At 39.4% G+C, this 20,308-nt stretch overlaps 1 protein-coding gene across 2 annotated transcripts; it reads left to right on the top strand.

Moving 5' to 3' along the window:
- The first annotated feature begins 13 nt into the window (after window positions 1-13).
- Window positions 14-20,021, top strand: LOC306867164 (GTP-binding protein 2-like). Of its 2 annotated transcripts, XM_079412731.1 has the most exons (12): window positions 14-401; window positions 1,150-1,176; window positions 1,273-1,457; window positions 1,567-1,672; window positions 3,043-3,240; window positions 3,325-3,499; window positions 4,401-4,620; window positions 4,910-5,045; window positions 5,135-5,193; window positions 7,201-7,372; window positions 7,474-7,638; window positions 17,833-20,021. In XM_079412731.1, exons 1-12 carry the CDS (start codon window positions 216-218, stop codon window positions 18,019-18,021), a joined length of 1,818 nt encoding a protein of 605 aa, XP_079268857.1. In that variant the 5' UTR covers window positions 14-215; the 3' UTR covers window positions 18,022-20,021. The 2 variants fall into 2 exon arrangements, with proteins under 2 accessions (XP_079268857.1, XP_079268858.1); XM_079412732.1 differs by lacking the exon at window positions 1,150-1,176.
- Window positions 20,022-20,308: the final 287 nt, after the last annotated feature.

Below are 20,308 nucleotides of genomic sequence, written 5' to 3'. Positions count from 1 at the left end.
ATGATGAATGGTTGAGAGTATTGGAGGCGGGCTCTACTGAGGAGGATGTAGCTGCGGTCATGGCTCCCAGACCGCGAATCCCAGTGCAATATACCTAAAAGAAATGCATTGTCCCTGTTTGTAACAGAGAAGTGCATTTTTAGGATAACGTACATATATTTACAATTTTAGTTTAAAACCGTAGATTTTGTATCTCCCTTATATGCGAGTGGGCTATGGATGTGCAGGTTGCAAACCATTGCAGCATCAAGTCTGCAGCGAAAGCGAGCATCCCGCAGAATGCGGCTGAATGCGGGATCGACAACACACCAAAGAAGAAACCCCGCTCGAGGAGGGGCAGGAGAGGCAAGCGACGGAGGGGCAAGAAGGCCAACGAGCCTCCGCCGTTTCTACCCCCGGAGGTAAATACAGATATCGGCGGATGCTAACCATTAGCCAGATCATTCCCACTGTACTGTAGCCTATACAAGTAAACATAATAACAGCAACCGAGTTTTGTGTGGAAACGTGTCCCTGCATATTATATCTTAATATCGTTAATTAGAATATTAATTATTAATAATACAACATGTGTTACAAAGCTGCTGGCGAAATAATTATTTTAGATATACAAAATTGGTAACCGCCGCCAAAATAACGTACAGTCATCGTTACCTATTGTAAAAATCATAATAAATTATTACTACTTAACAGTGTAACTTAAACAGTATGTCTTTCCTAATTTCGTTTTCTTTTTGATGAGTTGTCGAATACTAATTTACTGCAGTATGCAATTTTAGTTAAAAGGCCAAGACCAGAATATGCACATTAATTTTAGGCGAAAACAGATATTTATGTTTATCACTGTTCATGTTGGGTTGATTTTATGGTACACAGTTCTTGTTATATAAAATAAGATAAGTAAATACAGTAACTACAAAAATAAAATAAAAAAACTAATACAAATGTGCTAATAATTAAACAAAAATAAGTTAGTAACAATGCCAAATAAATCAAATTTTATGTGGTTTTTATTCATTTTCTAGTTCTTTCCGAGGTAGTATTTTGTCCAAGTGTACAAGGACTGATTTTTGCAAGATTGATTATTTAATTTAATCTAAGATTTTTATTTAATTGATTGTTATTTGCCCACATATTTTCATGTTTTAGGCTGAAGAGGGAAACATTGAATACAAGGTATGCAAACACCTGTGAAAATTAAAGTTCAACATATTTTTTCATTGAAATTTGTATGTATTTAATGGCATATTCATCCTCTCTTTCGTCACTCAGTTGAAGCTGGTAAACCCCACGCAGTATCGGTTCGAACACTTGGCCACACAGTTGAAATGGCGACTGCAGGAGGGCCGCGGGGAGGCCGTGTATCAGATCGGGGTGGAGGATAACGGTCTGCTGGTTGGACTCACAGAAGAAGATATGAAAGCCTCGCTGAAGACTCTTCGCAGAATGGCTGAGAAGTATGTATTCAATTCACTGTCCAGTTAGTTAATTCTGTCATGTGAGTGTGTAAGAAGTGGCTTACAGGCGTGTTGTGTTGTTTTGGTAAGACTCTGTGACTCTGCGCAGGGTTGGAGCCGATATCACGCTCCTGAGAGAGAGGGAGGTGGACTGCGATAGAGCGCGACGGAAAATCGCTGAAGTTCTTGTGCGGAAAGTTCCAGATGACCAGCAGGTGAGCTTGTGATGCTTCAGTCAGTTTCCATTTAGATGCTATTGTGAATTGTGGTTTTAGTTATTATCAGTCGTAGCGCATTTCAAGATCTGTTAAGAAAACTTTTTTATGAAGATGATTTTGAATTATTTGTTTATTTATTTATTTATTTGTTAAAAAAGCTTATATTCTTGAGAACAACTATTACTGGAATAAAATATATTATTATTATTTATTTAAAAAAATACTAAATAAAATATACAACATTTTTTTTAAATATTAAATATAAAACACTTTTTTATTATTATTATATGATTTGCCTTTTTATGATGGACATATTTTACATTTCAGAATGACTTTTTTATGAAAAAGGTCTTGCAAAAATTCTTGAAAATAATGTCATTATTAAAATAATATAATCTTTTATTATTATTTCTTAAAAATACTAAAGCTTATGTTCTTGAAAATAACTATTAAAATTATCTTTTATTCTTATTTCTTTAAAAAATTATAAAATAGAAAATTATGACGTTAAATATTACATATTAAAATCCTAAAAACATTTTTTTTTTCAGTTTGCCTACTTTGATTTATGATGAATATGAACTTTTTACATTTTTGCTTTTATTTTATTTTTTATAATTTTTGGGGGGATTTACGAAAAAAAGATTTAAGGATTATATTCTTGAAATAAAAACTTGAAATAAAATCAGTGGAATAAATAAACAAACTTAGAATAAACTAGGAATCATTGGAATAAAGTTATATTTTATTACTATTTCTTAAAAAATTCAAAATATAAAATTACAACATTTAAAAAAATACAAAAACAAAGCTTTAAAATAATTATGGAGTTTGCCTACTTTTGAACATTTCAGAATGACTTCTTTTTTTAAGTTCTCATTAAAAGGCATATATTCTTAAAAAAAAACCTTTGTTTTTGGATAAAATAATATTTTATTATTATTTCTTAAAAAAATTAAATCGTACATGATTATTAAAATATAAAAGATTTGTCAAATAATAATTAAAATAAATAAATGATTTTGATTTTATATTTATAACCTTTTTTTCCTCCAGTTAAAAACCAGTGGGTATAAATAACTCACAGGAAGCTATTTAGTTGTCATGCTGAGAAGAAATCATCACAACACTGACCACAGTAGACTTTCATGACTGTGTAGGTCAGTAAATTTCATAAAAAATATCCAATAATTTTGCCCTTTTATAGGCTAAATATAACATTTGTTACTTATTCATGCTTGTTATACAGCCATTCGTTTTTAAAAAGATTTTCTTTTCATCATCACAGCCTTCCTTATTTGTCATTGACCCACTAAACTAATAATGTATTATGTACTGTCACTGACATTTCTGAGTTGTGTGTGTAGTTCCTGGATCTCCGTGTGGCTGTTCTGGGTAATGTGGACTCAGGGAAGTCAACTCTGCTGGGGGTGCTGACTCAGGGCGAGCTGGATAACGGACGGGGCAGGGCCAGACTCAACCTCTTCAGACACCTGCATGAGATTCAAACCGGACGGACGTCCAGCATCAGTTTTGAGATCCTGGGCTTTAACAGCAAAGGAGAGGTGGAACAAATATTCAGGACTCTCCTGCTTGCTAGCATAAAAGCATGTTGCTTTGAGAAATACTGGTATTTTTCGTTGTTTTAGGTTGTAAACTACAGTGACTCCCGTACAGCAGAGGAGATCTGTGAGAGTTCTTCTAAGATGATCACCTTTATTGACCTGGCTGGTCATTATAAGTATTTGAAGACCACTATATTTGGCCTGACAAGCTACTGCCCAGACTTTGCCATGCTGGTGGTGGGAGCCAATACTGGCATTGGTTAGTACTTATGCACACACACACACACACACACACACACATATATATATATATATTTATATTTATATTGCTATATAAGTTGTAAAAGTGATTTAATGAGCAAGCCATAATAACTGGAACTAAAGCTGGCCGAAAAATTTGATATTTACAATAAATTCAATATTTTACACTATTCAGAAAATTTACAGGACTGTTCAAAGGTTTGGAGTCTTTAAAATTGTTGAAATATTTTTTAAAGAAGCCTCTTATGGTCACCAAGGCTGCATTTGTTTGTTTAGAAATACAGTAAAAACTGTAAAAAAAAAAAAAAAAAATATATATATATATATATATATATATTAAAAAAAGCTTTCTGTTTTAATATATTTCCAAATATAATTTGTTCCTGTGATGCAAATCTGAATTTTCAGCCAAAATGTTTACTCTGTAGGCTTCAGTGTCACATGATCCTCCAGAAATCATTTTAATATGCTGATATGGTGAAAATAAATACTTCTCATTATCATCAGCTGAAAACTGTTGTACTGCTTGATATTTCTGAGGAAATCATGATACATTTTTCAGAATTATTTAGGATAGAAAGTAAAAAGAAAAACTGTATTTGTTTGAAATAGAAATCTTTTGAAATATTATAAATGCCTTTACTGTGACTTTTCATCAATTTAATGCAACCTTGCTGAATACAAGTATTATTTTTTTCAAAAATACCATATAATCTTATTGAGCCCCAAACTTTTAAACGGTAGTGCATATTTCTATATTATTTTTAAAATCAAATATATAATGATTTATGATATTATAAATCACTAATCAAAACCACCCAGATCACTCAACCCTACTTTTAACAAATTCTGTGTCATAACATATTATATGTTATTCCCACATTGTGAAATTCTCCCAGCTGGCACAACTAGAGAGCATCTGGGTTTGGCGATGGCACTGAAGGTGCCCATATTCATTGTGGTGAGTAAGGTGGACCTCTGCGGTAAAAGCGCAGTGGAGAAAACGGTCCGTCAGTTGGAAAGAGTGCTCAAACAGCCCGGCTGCAACAAGGTCCCAATGGTGGTGTCCAACCCTGATGATGCCGTCACGGCTGCACAGCAGTTTGCACAATCCTCCAGGTACATGTGCATGAGAATAGAGGGGTTATTATACACTTTACTGCATTTTTTTCTACCTGAAGTCAGTGTTTTTTGCAACATAAACAGTTACAATTGGTTTTTCCCTGACCTCTTTCCACCTTTTTTTGAGCCTTACAGTTAAACAGCCTATTTTTGGTACTGTAACTTTAAGACTTAAATATGTAACTTACCCTAAAAAATACCCTACAAAGTGCCTTACCGCTGAAGACTGTTTAACACTAGTTTGTACAGTATGCATGTGTGTAATGATGTATCGCTCTCCCCACAGTGTGACGCCCATCTTCACCCTCTCCAGTGTGTCTGGGGAGAATCTGGACCTTCTGAAGGTCTTTTTCAACATTCTTCCTCCTCTGAGCAACAGCAAGGAGCAAGAGGAGCTCATGCAGCAGCTCACGGAATTCCAAGTACAAACACACTCTTACCAACGTTCATGTCATGTCTAAATTCTAAGATATTCCAAGATATTTGATGTCAAATTGATGTGCTCTTAAAGGTGGATGAGATTTACAGTGTTCCTGATGTAGGAACAGTAGTTGGTGGAACTCTGTACAGGTCAGTTCACATCTGTTATGTCAATCTTGTCTGTTCATCTGTCTAATAACTGCCTATCGTCCACCTAGTAATGCACTAGCAACTACTCTTTTTTCTTGTAGTAAGTATATATATATATATATATATATATATATATATATACTAAAAGAAAAAAAAAAACATGGTTACTATATTTATAACATGGTAACCACAAATTAAGCATAGTTTTGTTACACTAAACATAGTTTAACCATGGTATTTGTAGTAAAACTGTGGTTATACAAATGGTAATAAATACAACAAAAAACATGGTCATTACATTTTCACTATAATAAAACTAAGGTTAATTATTATAATTATAACAAATCAATACCCCAGTAACCACTCAGAACACCTTAGTAATTCCTTAGCATCCTAGCAGCATCTTAGCAACCACCTAGATCACTCTAGCAACAACAAAGTAACATACTTGCAACTACTCAGAACACTTTTAGCTTTGTAAACCTTATTAGCAAACCCCATAGCAATGCACTGTCAAACGCTCGGAACACCTGGGCAACACCCAAGCAATGCCTTAGAAACCACCCACTCTTCTAACTGTCTCTCCAACGCTCGGAACACCTAGGCAACACCCTAGCAACTCCTTAGAAACCACCCACTCTTCCAACTGTCTCTCAAATGCTCGGAAAACCTAGGTAACACCCTAGCAATGCCTTAGAAACCACCCACTGTTCCAACTGACTCTCAAATGCTCAGAAGTTAGAACACCTGGGCAACTCCTTAGAAACCACCCACTCTTCCAACTGTCTCTCAGCTGCTTGGAACACTTAGGCAATGCCCTAGTAACGCCTTAGAAACCACCCACTCTTCCAACTGTCTCTCAAATGCTCAGAACACCTAGGCAATGCCCTAGTAACGCCTTAGAAACCACTCTCTTTTCCAACTGTCTCTCAAATGCTCAGAACACTTAGGCAATGCCCTAGTAACGCCTTAGAAACCAGTCTCTCTGCCAACTGTCTCTCAAATGCTCAGAACACCTAGGCAATGCCCTAGTAACGCCTTAGAAACCAGTCTCTCTGCCAACTGTCTCTCAAATGCTCAGAACACCTAGGCAATGCCCTAGTAACGCCTTAGAAACCACTCTCTCTTCCAACTGTCTCTCAAATGCTCAGAACACCTAGGCAATGCCCTAGTAATGCCTTAGAAACCACTCTCTCTGCCAACTGTCTCTCAAATGCTCAGAACACCTAGGCAATGCCCTAGTAACGCCTTAGAAACCACTCTCTCTGCCAACTGTCTCTCAAATGCTCAAAACACCTAGGCAATGCCCTAGTAACGCCTTAGAAACCACTCTCTCTTCCAACTGTCTCTCAAATGCTCAGAACACCTAGGCAATGCCCTAGTAACGCCTTAGAAACCACTCTCTCTGCCAACTGTCTCTCAAATGCTCAGAACACCTAGGCAATGCCCTGGTAACGCCTTAGAAACCACTCTCTCTTCCAACTGTCTCTCAAATGCTCAGAACACCTAGGCAATGCCCTAGTAACGCCTTAGAAACCACTCTCTCTTCCAACTGTCTCTCAAATGCTCAGAACACCTAGGCAACGCCCTAGCAACACTTTAGAATCATTTCACTCTTCCAACTGTCTAATAACGTTCTCACAACCACATAAAACACCCTAGTGACTGGTTATCAATCGCCTAGCAACCACTCAGAACAACTTATCAAACGGTAGCAACTCAGAGCAATGTTTTAGCATTGTAGAATCTGATTTATACCCACATTTCAATGGCTTGCAAAATCTTCATGTGGAAGTCTTTTGCCCTCTTGTGGAATCCCTGATCTTCCAGTTTCCAGTTTGAAATGACCTGATTTTACCAGCAAAAATCTGTTAGATGGTTAATGTGACCAATCCTTAAGGCCTATATAACCTTCACACTTCAAGGCTTTTTCAAATCAATTAATATTCAGTTTGTCTTGACGAACTTTGCTTTCTAGTTCACAATTGACTTTCTGTTCACACACAGTGGTGTGTGTCGTGAAGGAGACCGGTTGGTTGTGGGCCCCACTGATGATGGGCGGTTCCTGAGGTTGAAGGTGTGCAGTATCCACAGGAATCGCTCCGGCTGCCGCGTGCTAAGAGCCGGACAGGCCGCCACACTTGCACTTGGGAACTTTGATCGCTTGTTACTACGAAAGGTCTGATCTCAAAATGAGAGCAAGAGGAGAAAAGACTAAATAAAGTCTTCATGTAGTTATATCTTTATGATGTCTTTGATCTTGAGTGTTTGTGTTTTTAGGGCATGGTCATGGTGAGTCCCAAAATGAACCCAACAATTTGCTGGCAGTTTGAGGCTGCCATAGTCCTCCTGTTCCACGCCAAGACTTTCCGCCGTGGTTTCCAAGTCACAGTGCATGTGGGGAATGTAAGGCAGACCGCCACGGTGGAGTGTCTCCTTGGAAAGGTGTGGATTTTTTAAACTTCCTGACATTATAGGAATTAGGGATGTGCATCTCATGACTCAGGCCGATACGATACGCATCTCGATGCATAGCCAACGATACAATACATTAAAGATACATATGAAGCAGCTACCAATGCGATGCTTTATTATTCACCCCTATTATGTTGCAGTGCAATCCGATTTTGAGTCGATTCAATTCAACACAATGCGATTCGATGCAATACGATGCAATGCAGAAAATATGATAACTATTAATGCCTCAAGGCCTGTTTCATAAAACAAGTTAACCAAATAAGCCAGGCTTATTTCAGTTAGTCTTAATTAGAACTAAACTTAGTCTTAGTTAGATTTGGTTCCATAAAGCAAATTTAACATAGGCCTAGATCAAGCTTAGACACTGTGGCAACTTATGCTAGGAAACTAACCTGGTCTACAGCAGGCTAACTGTCAGACTAAGCTGAGCTCCTCTAACACTGACCAATAGGAACCACTGTCTCACATACTATTTCTTTTTTTTTTTTTACAGTTTCTAGCCATGCAGCCATTCTCTCTGGTTTTATGACAGCATACATTTTATAGTTTGCAGAACAGATAGCAGAACATTAGAACATTACAATCTAAAATTGTTCTTTAAAGGATTAAATTAACTAAATTAAAAGTTAAAATCACTGAATTAAAAATGAAAATAAATATTAAAGAAAATGACTATTTTAACTGCTATAAGAAACACATTAACTCGTTTGAGTTTAGTAATTAGGACTGTACTAGCTTACATTTGATTTGGGCTACCTATTACAATAGTCCATTTACAGTTACTGCTATCATACTGTAACCCGCGGACGTTTCCTGAATGCAGGGATGACCACAAAAAAAAACAAACTAATACTTGAACTAATATCACGCACATAAATTTATTAATACAAATCAATTTATAACAGTTAATATAAATCAAAATACATCAGAAAGCAAACAAAATTCATTCCCTCTCCAAAAAAGATGATATTAATGGCCAGCCAACCCTTTATAAACTCCGATACACTTACAGCTTTTCCACACAAAGTAATTACACCCTCCACTTTCTATACATGTAAAACACCTCACTCAAAATAACCACACTCCAAATCAACCATTAATTTCACTGCAAACATAACCCTCATGCAAATGAATACTTGGTGTTTAAAGCATCACATGTATAAAAGACTACAAAGGTTGGCTGGTAACACGAGGCTGGGAAGTGATATAACAAAACAAACAAACAAACAAACAAACAAACGAAGAAAAAAACACTCAGCTAGCCAGTCTGATTCACAACATTCATCACATCTTAATTGCGCTGGAGGCATACAGCGCACACATGTCGAGACCAGCTAGCTGAGAAAAATGTAACATAACAAACACTGGAGGAACAGCGATCAACTACACCTAATAAAAAAACAAAACACAATCAACAGTATTCAAAAGGAAATTACAACAATTCATTTTTATTTTAATCCCATTAAAATAATAAAAACACTAATAAATCCCGTATTAAAAAACCTCTGCAATTACCTGCAAAACAGCAAGCAATCCTAAACTATTTTCCACAGGTATTCCAGATCAAGGAAGAATGAGCGTGACCGTCGACCAACAAAGCCACGATGTTTACATCTACCTTAAAAACATAACACTCTTATTTAATAAAACCCATCTTTGTTAGCAAAACAACCAAATGTTTATTTAGCATACCTGCTCACCCAGACCACATACATAATTAGACACGGAGGTACTACCAGACAGCACGATGTTTACATCTGCGTTAAAAACAAAATACCCTAGGTTAATAAAAAACCTTGTGAACGTGAAGCTAAACAATCAATATTTACTTAGCCTACCTACTAACCCAGACCATGTTCGTGCACAGCCAAACAAGGACGTGCCGTCCGACAGCACGCGTCCACACAACAGATCGGACCCCGTCTGCAGGCCTACTTTCAAATGCCTGCTTAAAAGATGTACACTACCTGCATAGCCACACCCTCCATTATTAGCCACGACCCCGGCTACATTCTTCCCCCCAGGAATTCAACGGCGACCCGCCGATGCACACATGCACAAGAAATTACCCCCGAGAACAGCACCTCAATTTCCAGGTTTACAACGCCTCTACTGATGCAACTAGCGTCCTAGGCAGTCTATATGGATTTGAGTGCTGACCCGCTGTAGTTCTTCTAGAACGCCTCAGCTCTACAGGCTGAGTCTCTGATACAGCGGAACTATCCAAAGCACCATCCTCAACCGGCACTTCACAATCCCCTGGCAATAAAACACAGGAGGCCAAATCACTATCTGAATCAGTATCAGACCCACTGCTGGAACTAACTGCTTCATCAGACGCAATAGGATCTACATCACTTAATACCGGGTCAATCAATGCCTTACGCATTTCCATCCGATGCACCTGCTTCACCGGCCCTGCCTGAGACACAGGAGCAACAGAGTACACCGCACCCTGCTCCCCGGGTTCACGGACCACCTTATACAAACATGAATCATACACATCCTGAATTTTATTTCGTCCACGAGGATGGTTTTTAAGATAAACCAGCTCACCCTTTCTAAAACCTTGATCATTTATCCTACCCTCATAGCGTCTGTTACGGCGAGCAACCTTTTCTCTCAGCCTCTCCTGAACCTCACCATATGCTGCCTGAAGCCTACCTTGATGTTCAACAATCCACTGTTCAGGAGTCTCTACAGTCTCTTCCAACTGATTATTTAACAAAAAATCAACAGGTAATTTAGGTTCGCATCCAAACATTAGGAAATATGGGCTCATACCAGTAGAACAGTGCGCGGTGGTGTTATAAGCGTAGACAAGCTGTGGCAGATGTTGAGGCCACCGCTGTTTTTTTTCTGGTGGCAAAGTCCGCAACAGGTCATGGAGAGTTCGGTTAAAACGTTCGCACTGCCCATTACCCTGTGGATGGTAAGAAGTAGTGCGACTCTTCTGTATACCATAAATCTTACATAATTGACCAATCAGGTTACTCTCAAAATTTCGCCCTTGGTCTGAATGCAGACGACATGGGACCCCAAACAAATGAAACCAATGTCGGACCAAAACCTCTGCCACAGTGCTTGCTCGCTGATCCCGAGTCGGGATGGCTTGCGTGAACTTAGAAAAAACATCAGTGAGCACCAAAACATTTTCCCTCCCATCACTGGCAGCCTCTAACAAGGTAAAATCAATGGCCAGAATTTCATGAGGCCGGGATGCTTGCAACGTTCCCATAAAAGACCTCACCTTTGGTTGGACTGCTTTAGCAAGAATACATCGCTGACATTCCCTACACCACCGTTCCACATCTCTCATCATCCCAGGCCAATAACAGCGACGCTTCACTAATTCTGCTGTTCGATCTTTACCTTGGTGCCCATGACTGTCGTGCAAACTACTAAACACCTCCCTTTGAAGTTTTTGAGGCAACAGTAACTGATAAATCTCTCGATGGCCATCAGGTGTATACAATAAACGATAGAGGCACCCATCTTTCTCACGCAATCGATCCCACTGCCTAACCAGCTCCTTTACAGCTGGATCCCTACCAGCCAACTCTGAAAAACGTAAAACACTACCTGCATCCCAAGCCTTTATAATAGGGCCAATAATTGGGTCTGCCTTCTGCAGATAGGAAAGGTCCTCCGGTGAGCGCCCAGGCAATGCAACAACTTCACTGGCACTCACCACCACCCGCTCTGGAGATCTTTCCCTTAACTGTTGCCGTAAAACTTGGGGAAGTTCTATTCCTGGCAACACATTATTCATGACCTGTCGAGACAATGCGTCAGCATTTTGATTTACTCTTCCTGGCCGGTACTTAATCACAAAGTTAAAAGAAGCCAGTTGTGACAACCACCGCTGTTCCAAAGCACCCAGCTTTGAGGTCTGCAGGTGACAGAGAGGATTATTGTCGGTGTACACAACAAAATTATTCCCCAACAAATACTCCCTAAACTTATCACATACAGCCCATTTCAGGGCCAAACACTCCAATTTCATGGAGCTGTAATTTTCCATATTTCGCTCCGTCCTCCGCAGACCCCTACTAGCATACGCAATAGGACGACGCTTCCCACCCTGCTCTTGGGACAAAATTGCCCCCAAACCCTGATGGCTTGCATCTATCTCCACCACAAAAGGCTTGTGGAAATCTGCATATGCAAGCACAGGTGCTGTAATCAGCTTTGTTTTTAATGCTTGAAAACTATTTTCACACTCTGCATTCCACACAGACACTAAAGGCAGCCGTGGAGTCTTACCCTTCCTTACAGAGCCACCCAGTTTTGTCACTAGTTCATGAAGAGGCTTAGCCAGCTTTGCAAATCCCTCAATAAACCGGCGATAATAGCTGGCAAAACCTAAAAATGAACGAAGCTCTGCCAAATGCACTGGGCGACTCCATTCTTTTACTGCTGCCACTTTATCAGGGTCAGTGGCAACCCCCTGCTCGGATACCAAATGCCCTAAATACTTTACTTGCTTCTGGAAAAAACTGCATTTGCTCAACTTGATCTTAAGACCTTCCTGTTGCAGTCGTTTAAAAACCTCCTCCAACCTTAACAAGTGTTCCTGTACGGAAGAGGAAAACACAATTATATCATCCAAATACAAAAGCAACGAAGAGAACCGCTCATCCCCAAACAACCGTTCCATGAGTCTTTGGAATGTTCCTGGTGCATTACAGAGCCCAAAGGGCATACGATTGAATTCAAACAACCCAAATGGAGTACAGAAAGCTGTCTTCGCCTTATCCGCCTCAGCTACCTCAACCTGATTGTACCCACTTACTAAATCTAAGGTGGAAAACCACCTTGCACCAGTCAGAGCATCCAAAGACTCCTCAATTCGCGGGAGTGGATAAGCGTCCTTTCTTGTCCTTGCATTTAATTGACGATAGTCAACACACATCCTAATTGTTCCATCCTTCTTCTGCACCAGGACAATTGGGGAGGAATAAGGACTACTACTCTCCCTAATCACCTTACTATCTAGAAGCTGTTGAATATGAGACCTTACGGACTCATACTGAGAAGGAGGAATTCGTCTATATGGTTGTCGAACAGGTTTCTCATCCACTAGAGGAATCTCATGTTTAATCAAAGCTGTACATCCTATATCACCCTCAGCAGTAGAAAAAACAACTTGATAACTGCCAAGTAACTGCTTTGCCTGTTCCATTTCCTGTTCAGAAAGTCCGTCAAAAGAAGGAAGGTCAATATTACAACTAGACAACGGCTCCGCTACATAGGCAGAGACTTGAGCACTATAAACATTTTCCGGACAAATTTGTAACTTGGGTCTGGGGGCACTTACCACTTTCACTACTTGAACAGTACCTATAATACGACGGGGTGCCACCCATACCTCAGTACTCCCTACATTAACAACAGGTGCATACACTAACCCCCTCTCTGCATGCACCAAAGAGGGAGACAGCAGCAAACCCTCTGGAAGGGTATTTTCCTCCGGCCCCAGTGGTTCTAACAGAAACTCTATCACTGCACCTGAAACTTGAGGACAAGTAACAGGAACCATAGTCATGGTACCTGCAGCAACACGAACGGGAGTCTTACCCTGCACTCTCACCTTAAATGCAGAAGAAGAATTTGAAACCGCTTCAATTTTTTGACAACAGCGGAGTGCCTGTTTCCATGCTGGGGCAGCTGATTGTATTCTGGGAATCTGAAAAAGCTCAGCACCATGTTCATTAAATAAGCTGACATAACACTCTCGAATGATATTCATACCCAAAACAGCTGGAATCTTCTCCTTCTGAGCATACATAGTAGGAGAACAAGAATCCTTCACAATCAAAACCCCTTTACTAGGTAGTGTGACCCCAAATAAACTAACATCAAGTTCTACATACCCCACACATGGAATATCCATCCCATTTGCTGCTTTCAATGCCAACCAGGCACAGTCACGAAGACCACCTTTATTGAAATCAGAAAAACAACGATTGAAATAACTCTCAGTTAAAGTGGTAACCATAGAGCCTGTATCTAATAAACACAAAACATCAACAGTTCCCATCTTAACAGTCAATGTTGGACAAGACCCTACCAAACTAGAAAAGCCTTGAGAATGAACTTTTGAGCCTAATGTCCCCATCTCCAGTGTGTGGCTCTGCACCCTGGAGGACTCTAGTTTTCCGTCATTGAGACGGACTCAACGACGGCCCCACCACTAGAACCAACTGCCGGCGGGGACCTAGTTTGCAAATTGGTAGTACAATATCTCGCTATATGACCAGCTTGATTACATTTCATACATATGGGTTTACCATCAGGTGCTCTGCGAAATCTACTTTTGGGAACTCTATTAGCATTACCCACAACCCCTTCTGGAGTACTCAAAGTTTTAAGAATCAAATCCAATTGTGCTTGTTGTCTTAGGACCATATCTTTCAATTCTGCAAATTCAGAACTAACAACCCGATTCTCTTCACATGTGGAAACAACTTGAGTTTCGAATGAGTGATGGACTACTTTACTTGATCGATTTCTTGGAGGCTGCCCCTCCTCCACCCAACGCATTGCCTCTTTGCGTAGGTCCAGGAGGGTCAAAGATGAATCCTGCCTCACCAACCTCTTTAGTTCCCTTCGAAGAGTATGGTCCTGAACATTCTCACAAAATTGATCTCGCAGAACCACCTGATGGTCAGATACAACATTAGGATTAGCTTTTCGTACCTTATCCATAAGATTCATCAATGCATGAGAAAATTCTTGTAAAGATTGCCCCTCCTTCTGTTTTCTATCAAAAAACTGATGTTGCAAAATCACATAAGAAGAAGAGGAGCAATACAATTCACGCAAAACTGCAAATATCTCAATAGGATTCTCTTTGACTTCCCCAGGCCTAAACTTAATTTCAGTCCGAGCCTCCCCCTCTAGATGATCATAAACAAACATGGCTTTATCTACCTCAGACATGTGTCTCCCCCTAGTACAGCTTTCCACCTCCTCAATCCAGTCCTCCAAAGAAGGAGAACCAGAAGACACTTTACCAGAGAATTTGGAACATTTTCTCTCTCTAGGCAAATATATTGCCTGTTCACGCCGCTGTGCATTACCTTCGGGGGCTGAACTTGATGTAACACTTGGTAAACCTCCAACCTGAGGCTGGCCTCTCAGTCTTTCATTTTCCACTCGCAGTTGCTCCAGCTGTTCACGTAGTTGTTGCAGCTCCTCCGCCATAACTGCAGTAGACCAATCCAATGTTGCCAAAAAGCAACCGTCGTACGAGCTGATCGCTGTTCCTCCTAAAAAAACCAAAACGAAAACTATCCACTTCCCAGCCTAAAAACCAAACAAACAAAAAAAGGAATTGGTCACCCTGCCGACTACGCCAAATTGTAACCCGCGGACGTTTCCTGAATGCAGGGATGACCACAAAAAAAAACAAACTAATACTTGAACTAATATCACGCACATAAATTTATTAATACAAATCAATTTATAACAGTTAATATAAATCAAAATACATCAGAAAGCAAACAAAATTCATTCCCTCTCCAAAAAAGATGATATTAATGGCCAGCCAACCCTTTATAAACTCCGATACACTTACAGCTTTTCCACACAAAGTAATTACACCCTCCACTTTCTATACATGTAAAACACCTCACTCAAAATAACCACACTCCAAATCAACCATTAATTTCACTGCAAACATAACCCTCATGCAAATGAATACTTGGTGTTTAAAGCATCACATGTATAAAAGACTACAAAGGTTGGCTGGTAACACGAGGCTGGGAAGTGATATAACAAAACAAACAAACAAACAAACAAACAAACGAAGAAAAAAACACTCAGCTAGCCAGTCTGATTCACAACATTCATCACATCTTAATTGCGCTGGAGGCATACAGCGCACACATGTCGAGACCAGCTAGCTGAGAAAAATGTAACATAACAAACACTGGAGGAACAGCGATCAACTACACCTAATAAAAAAACAAAACACAATCAACAGTATTCAAAAGGAAATTACAACAATTCATTTTTATTTTAATCCCATTAAAATAATAAAAACACTAATAAATCCCGTATTAAAAAACCTCTGCAATTACCTGCAAAACAGCAAGCAATCCTAAACTATTTTCCACAGGTATTCCAGATCAAGGAAGAATGAGCGTGACCGTCGACCAACAAAGCCACGATGTTTACATCTACCTTAAAAACATAACACTCTTATTTAATAAAACCCATCTTTGTTAGCAAAACAACCAAATGTTTATTTAGCATACCTGCTCACCCAGACCACATACATAATTAGACACGGAGGTACTACCAGACAGCACGATGTTTACATCTGCGTTAAAAACAAAATACCCTAGGTTAATAAAAAACCTTGTGAACGTGAAGCTAAACAATCAATATTTACTTAGCCTACCTACTAACCCAGACCATGTTCGTGCACAGCCAAACAAGGACGTGCCGTCCGACAGCACGCGTCCACACAACAGATCGGACCCCGTCTGCAGGCCTACTTTCAAATGCCTGCTTAAAAGATGTACACTACCTGCATAGCCACACCCTCCATTATTAGCCACGACCCCGGCTACAATACACTAATATAATACACTTATATGTAGGTTTAAAATTCCACAATGCGCTCCATCTGTTTAGTGCGCATGCGTGCAGCAGCGATCGTTCACTCGCGTAAGCCTCGCCCATTCCTGACAGCAAAATAGATATGTTTGCATGACTTTCTGACAGATGAAAAATATACCTGACATGTCAGTTATGCACTGAGGAAAACACAACGTCTCAAATGCATTAAACAGCACAGATATATTCGCTGTTTCTAAGTATAGCGCATCCACTAGTAATTATATATAAATAATGCATCATGATTTAATTGCCAACTTGTAGCCGATGCACACTTTTTAAACCGATGCATCGCAGCGTTATATTTTTATGCCGAAGCAGTGTGAATCAGGGAATCTTCCCATCCCTAATAGGAATCAAGTCTTTACAAACGAACTTGACTTACTTTCTTCTGTAGAACACAGTGTTCTGAGAAGTTTTACTCCTAAAAATAAAGTTCTAGAACCTTAAATATCTATGGAATCTTTCCAGTGAACAAAAGGTTCTTTATATTATTAACAAGGGATAGTTCACCCAAAAATGAAAATTCTGTCATTTATTACTCACCCTCATGTCGTTCCAAGCCCATAAGACCTTCGTTCATCTTCAGAAGACAAATTAAGATATTTTTAATGAAATCCGAGAGTTTTCTGACCCTCTAATAAATTACAGAATGTTTAGCAAACACTGAGGAATCAAATAATAATAATATAAAAAAATTAAGGAAAGCCGTAACGTGAGGTAAACAGCAAAGATAACAAGCTTTTCAAAACGAAAACAAAAAGAAAAGTAAAATTAAACTGGCTGTCGCTGACAGGACTTGCATGTTTTTTCTACAAGGATATCAACATGTTCACCTTCTCTGGTTTAAGAAGCGGTCTTTTACTTTAGTTTGAAAACCAAATCCTCCGTTGCGCTCCGTCCGCTGCGCGCACCTTCACGCTCGTGCTGACTCAGGGAGTGGAAACCAGGTTCTACACCTGAAGCGCTCGCTCTGAAAGCGCCTCTCTTCACGTGATCAGGGAAATCTAACTCCTGCTACAATGTGCCACGGCTCTGCAGCGCGCGCTGTATGAAGCAGACGCTTTGGAGCAGCACAGACCATGCACTCGCAAGTGCAACCACGTCAAATTTTTACTCGCACACTCTCAAAAAATCGTCGCAGTCTAGGGCCCTGTGAATAAAGTCGTTATCTTTTCTTTGTGTACAAAAAGTGTTCTCGTAGCTTCGTAAAATTACGATTGAACCACTGATGTCACGTGGACTGGGAATGTTTCAGTTGCACTGCTGTCTATGCAGAATCAGAAAGCTCTCGGATTTAATCAAAAATACCTTAAATTGTGGTCCGAAGATGAACGAAGGTCTCACGGCTTTGGAACAACATGAGGGTGGGTAATGGATGACCGGATATTCATTTTTGGGTGAACTAACCCAAGTGGATTTTTAACAAAATGTTACATGAAAGGTTCTTTGAGAAACAAAAATAATTCTCTTTTGGAACCTTTATTTTGAAAAGTGTATCATCACAGAAAAATGTGTGTGCTTGTCCTCTAGGAGGAGCTGCGGACAGGCGAGAGAGCCGTAGTGTGTTTCAGATTCTTAAAGCACCCTGAGTACTTGCGCGTGGGAGCCAAGCTGCTCTTCAGAGAGGGGGTGACCAAAGGCATCGGACACGTGACGCACCTCCTACCCTCCACCCAGAACCACGTGCCTGATCAGAACCGCAACCAGAACCACACTTAGACACATCGAGAGTGACACCATTAATCGTTTCCTGTCCTTGCCTTGAGTTTGCATCCCCTGTTCAATCGTGCACCTTTCATTTCCACTCTGTAGATTTGCCTATATTAATTGCAGATTTGCCTGTGCGTAAATGCTCTCGGCTCCTGTGACATTTGGAGGGTTGATTAGAGTATATGTCTGCTGGGTGTAATGGAGCTAGGGAACCTCTCCTATTTTTGAACATGTGCGTGTTTCACATGTTAAGTTAAAGCTGTCTGACCTTGAGTGAAGCATTTGGGAGTCGTTAAGTTGGGTATCTGGAGCAGATTCCTGCTGGAACTCCTGCCTGCAGACTGACTGCATTATAGATATGATAACATAATCATAGCATTGGAATTTTTTGTTTCTTCAGCATCTTCAGGTCCTCAGTGATATTAAATACATGACATTACCCCAGGAGATCTGATAACACTTCAGGTTTTTTTTTTTCTTTTTTTCCACAAATATTTAAATAGAAATATCTGAAGCAAGAATCTTAGTGTACACCTTGAGACACTGGTCTCCAACCCTGTTCCTGTAGACCAGGGGTCCTCAACTCTGCAGCTTGAGATCCACTTTCCTGCAGAGTTTAGCTCCAAGCCTAATCAAACACACCTGAACAAGCTAATCAAGTCTTCAAGATTAGTACAAATTCACAGGTAGGTGTGTTTAATCCAGATTGAAGCTAATCTCTGCTGGAAAGTGGATCTCGAGGTCCAGAGTTGAGGCCCCCTGCTGTAGACCCACTCTCCTGCCAAGGATAGCTACAACCCTAATCACATACAGCTGGACCAACTAATCAAGGTCTTCAGGATCACTTGAAAAATCACAGGCCAGGTTAAGCAAAATTGTCTTGAAGGGAAAACTGTAGCCGAAATCGTACAGTAATGCGAAGCTGGCTGTAGTCGCAAATGGAAACAAGATTATGATGGACAAAAGCATATTCCATTTAATACGTTTTAGTTTTACAGTTGGTCCGTTATGATTGAACGAAATTTAAATTTCAAAAGTTGAAAATGTCTGAACGAAAAACGATTTTAAAGAACAAACGATTTTAATTGAAATGAATCGGACAAATTCACAAATTGTTTTGCAAAAGATTTACACATTAATTTTGTTTAAGGTTCATGAATAAATTACCACAGTCTTGTTTTTTGTTCACTTAATGTTGCATTTCGGTGGATTTGTTGGTGTTATGGAATATCGCCCTTATCTTCAGGACAGAAGAGGTAACCGAAAGGGAATTTTTGGAGCTCTAGGGTTGTAGGAACAGTCAGGCATGATTGTTTTTTTTTCACTAGCTTGATTACATTGTGCCTAATTCTAAATGTATTCACAAATGACTAAAAAAAAAAACACCATTGTTTGTAAGCAAATATAAGGTTTAGGTCATTTCCAGTGGCTTACAGGGTTAACTGGGTTAAACTTACGGCAGCTTTGTGTGATGGGCATTTGTCTTGAGCATGCACAGGAACCCAGATAACCATTGTGCTGTGTGTCTCGTTCAGTCCTTTTTGAGATATTGTGCAATTGCAAAAATATTGAATGTACTGATCATAGATATAACTACCATTTGAAGTTACTAAACTAGCGTGAGCGCTAATGTATAAAAGCTAATTTAATTTAACAGTATTAAACATTGAGCGTCAGTAATGAAGCTTGAGCAGAACACATTTACAAGTGTAAATCATTTGTAAAACCTTGTTTTTACAGACACTTTTACGAAGAAATTCGTTCTGCTTTTGTTTTATAAATGAGGTCCAATTGCTTTCATAACTTCTGCTGTTGGCCAACAGTGCATGTTGAGCTTAAATAATAATTAACATCGTCTGATGTGCAACTGGTGGGCTTTAATAAATTTGAGATGTATCTTCATTTCATGTACTTCTGCAAAAAGGCTTCATAAGCCTAGAAACAAGACTAGATATCTATTGCTTTGCTATTAGTTCCGATGTAATAAAGAATCAAATGTTTTATTGTGGAAACCCTTTGTTCTTTGTAATTATTTAAGGACAGGAACTACAATAGTTTGTCATGGAAATTACAAGTTAAAAACAAGTAAAGCTCTTTTCACCAGACTACATATGATTATTTTAAACTGTCCCATATTTGAGAAAAGTAAAAAAGAAAAGAAAATGGGTTTACAGTGCACTTGTAAGTCTATGGGGCAAGTGTTTCTGCAGAAATGTGAAGGTTGTAATTTTATGGTATATAATATTTGTACATATTGTGAATAGATCGCCTGGTTTGGACTTGTCTATATTTTTTA

The sequence above is a fragment of the Barbus barbus genome, assembly GCF_936440315.1.
Source record: "Barbus barbus genome assembly, chromosome: 49".
Classification (NCBI taxonomy): Eukaryota; Metazoa; Chordata; class Actinopteri; order Cypriniformes; family Cyprinidae; genus Barbus; species Barbus barbus.
The sequence above is the reverse complement of the archived record's forward strand: the minus strand, read 5'-3'. Positions and strand labels throughout refer to the sequence as shown.

Bases quoted from the DNA above. Each gene is read 5' to 3' on its own strand.
- LOC306867164 (XM_079412731.1), top strand. From the start codon at position 216: ATGGATGTGCAGGTTGCAAACCATTGCAGCATCAAGTCTGCAGCGAAA. The intron at 5,194-7,200 runs GTCAGTTCACAT...GTTCACACACAG, and splicing joins GTTGGTGGAACTCTGTACAG to TGGTGTGTGTCGTGAAGGAG. The intron at 7,639-17,832 runs GTGTGGATTTTT...CTTGTCCTCTAG, and splicing joins TGGAGTGTCTCCTTGGAAAG to GAGGAGCTGCGGACAGGCGA.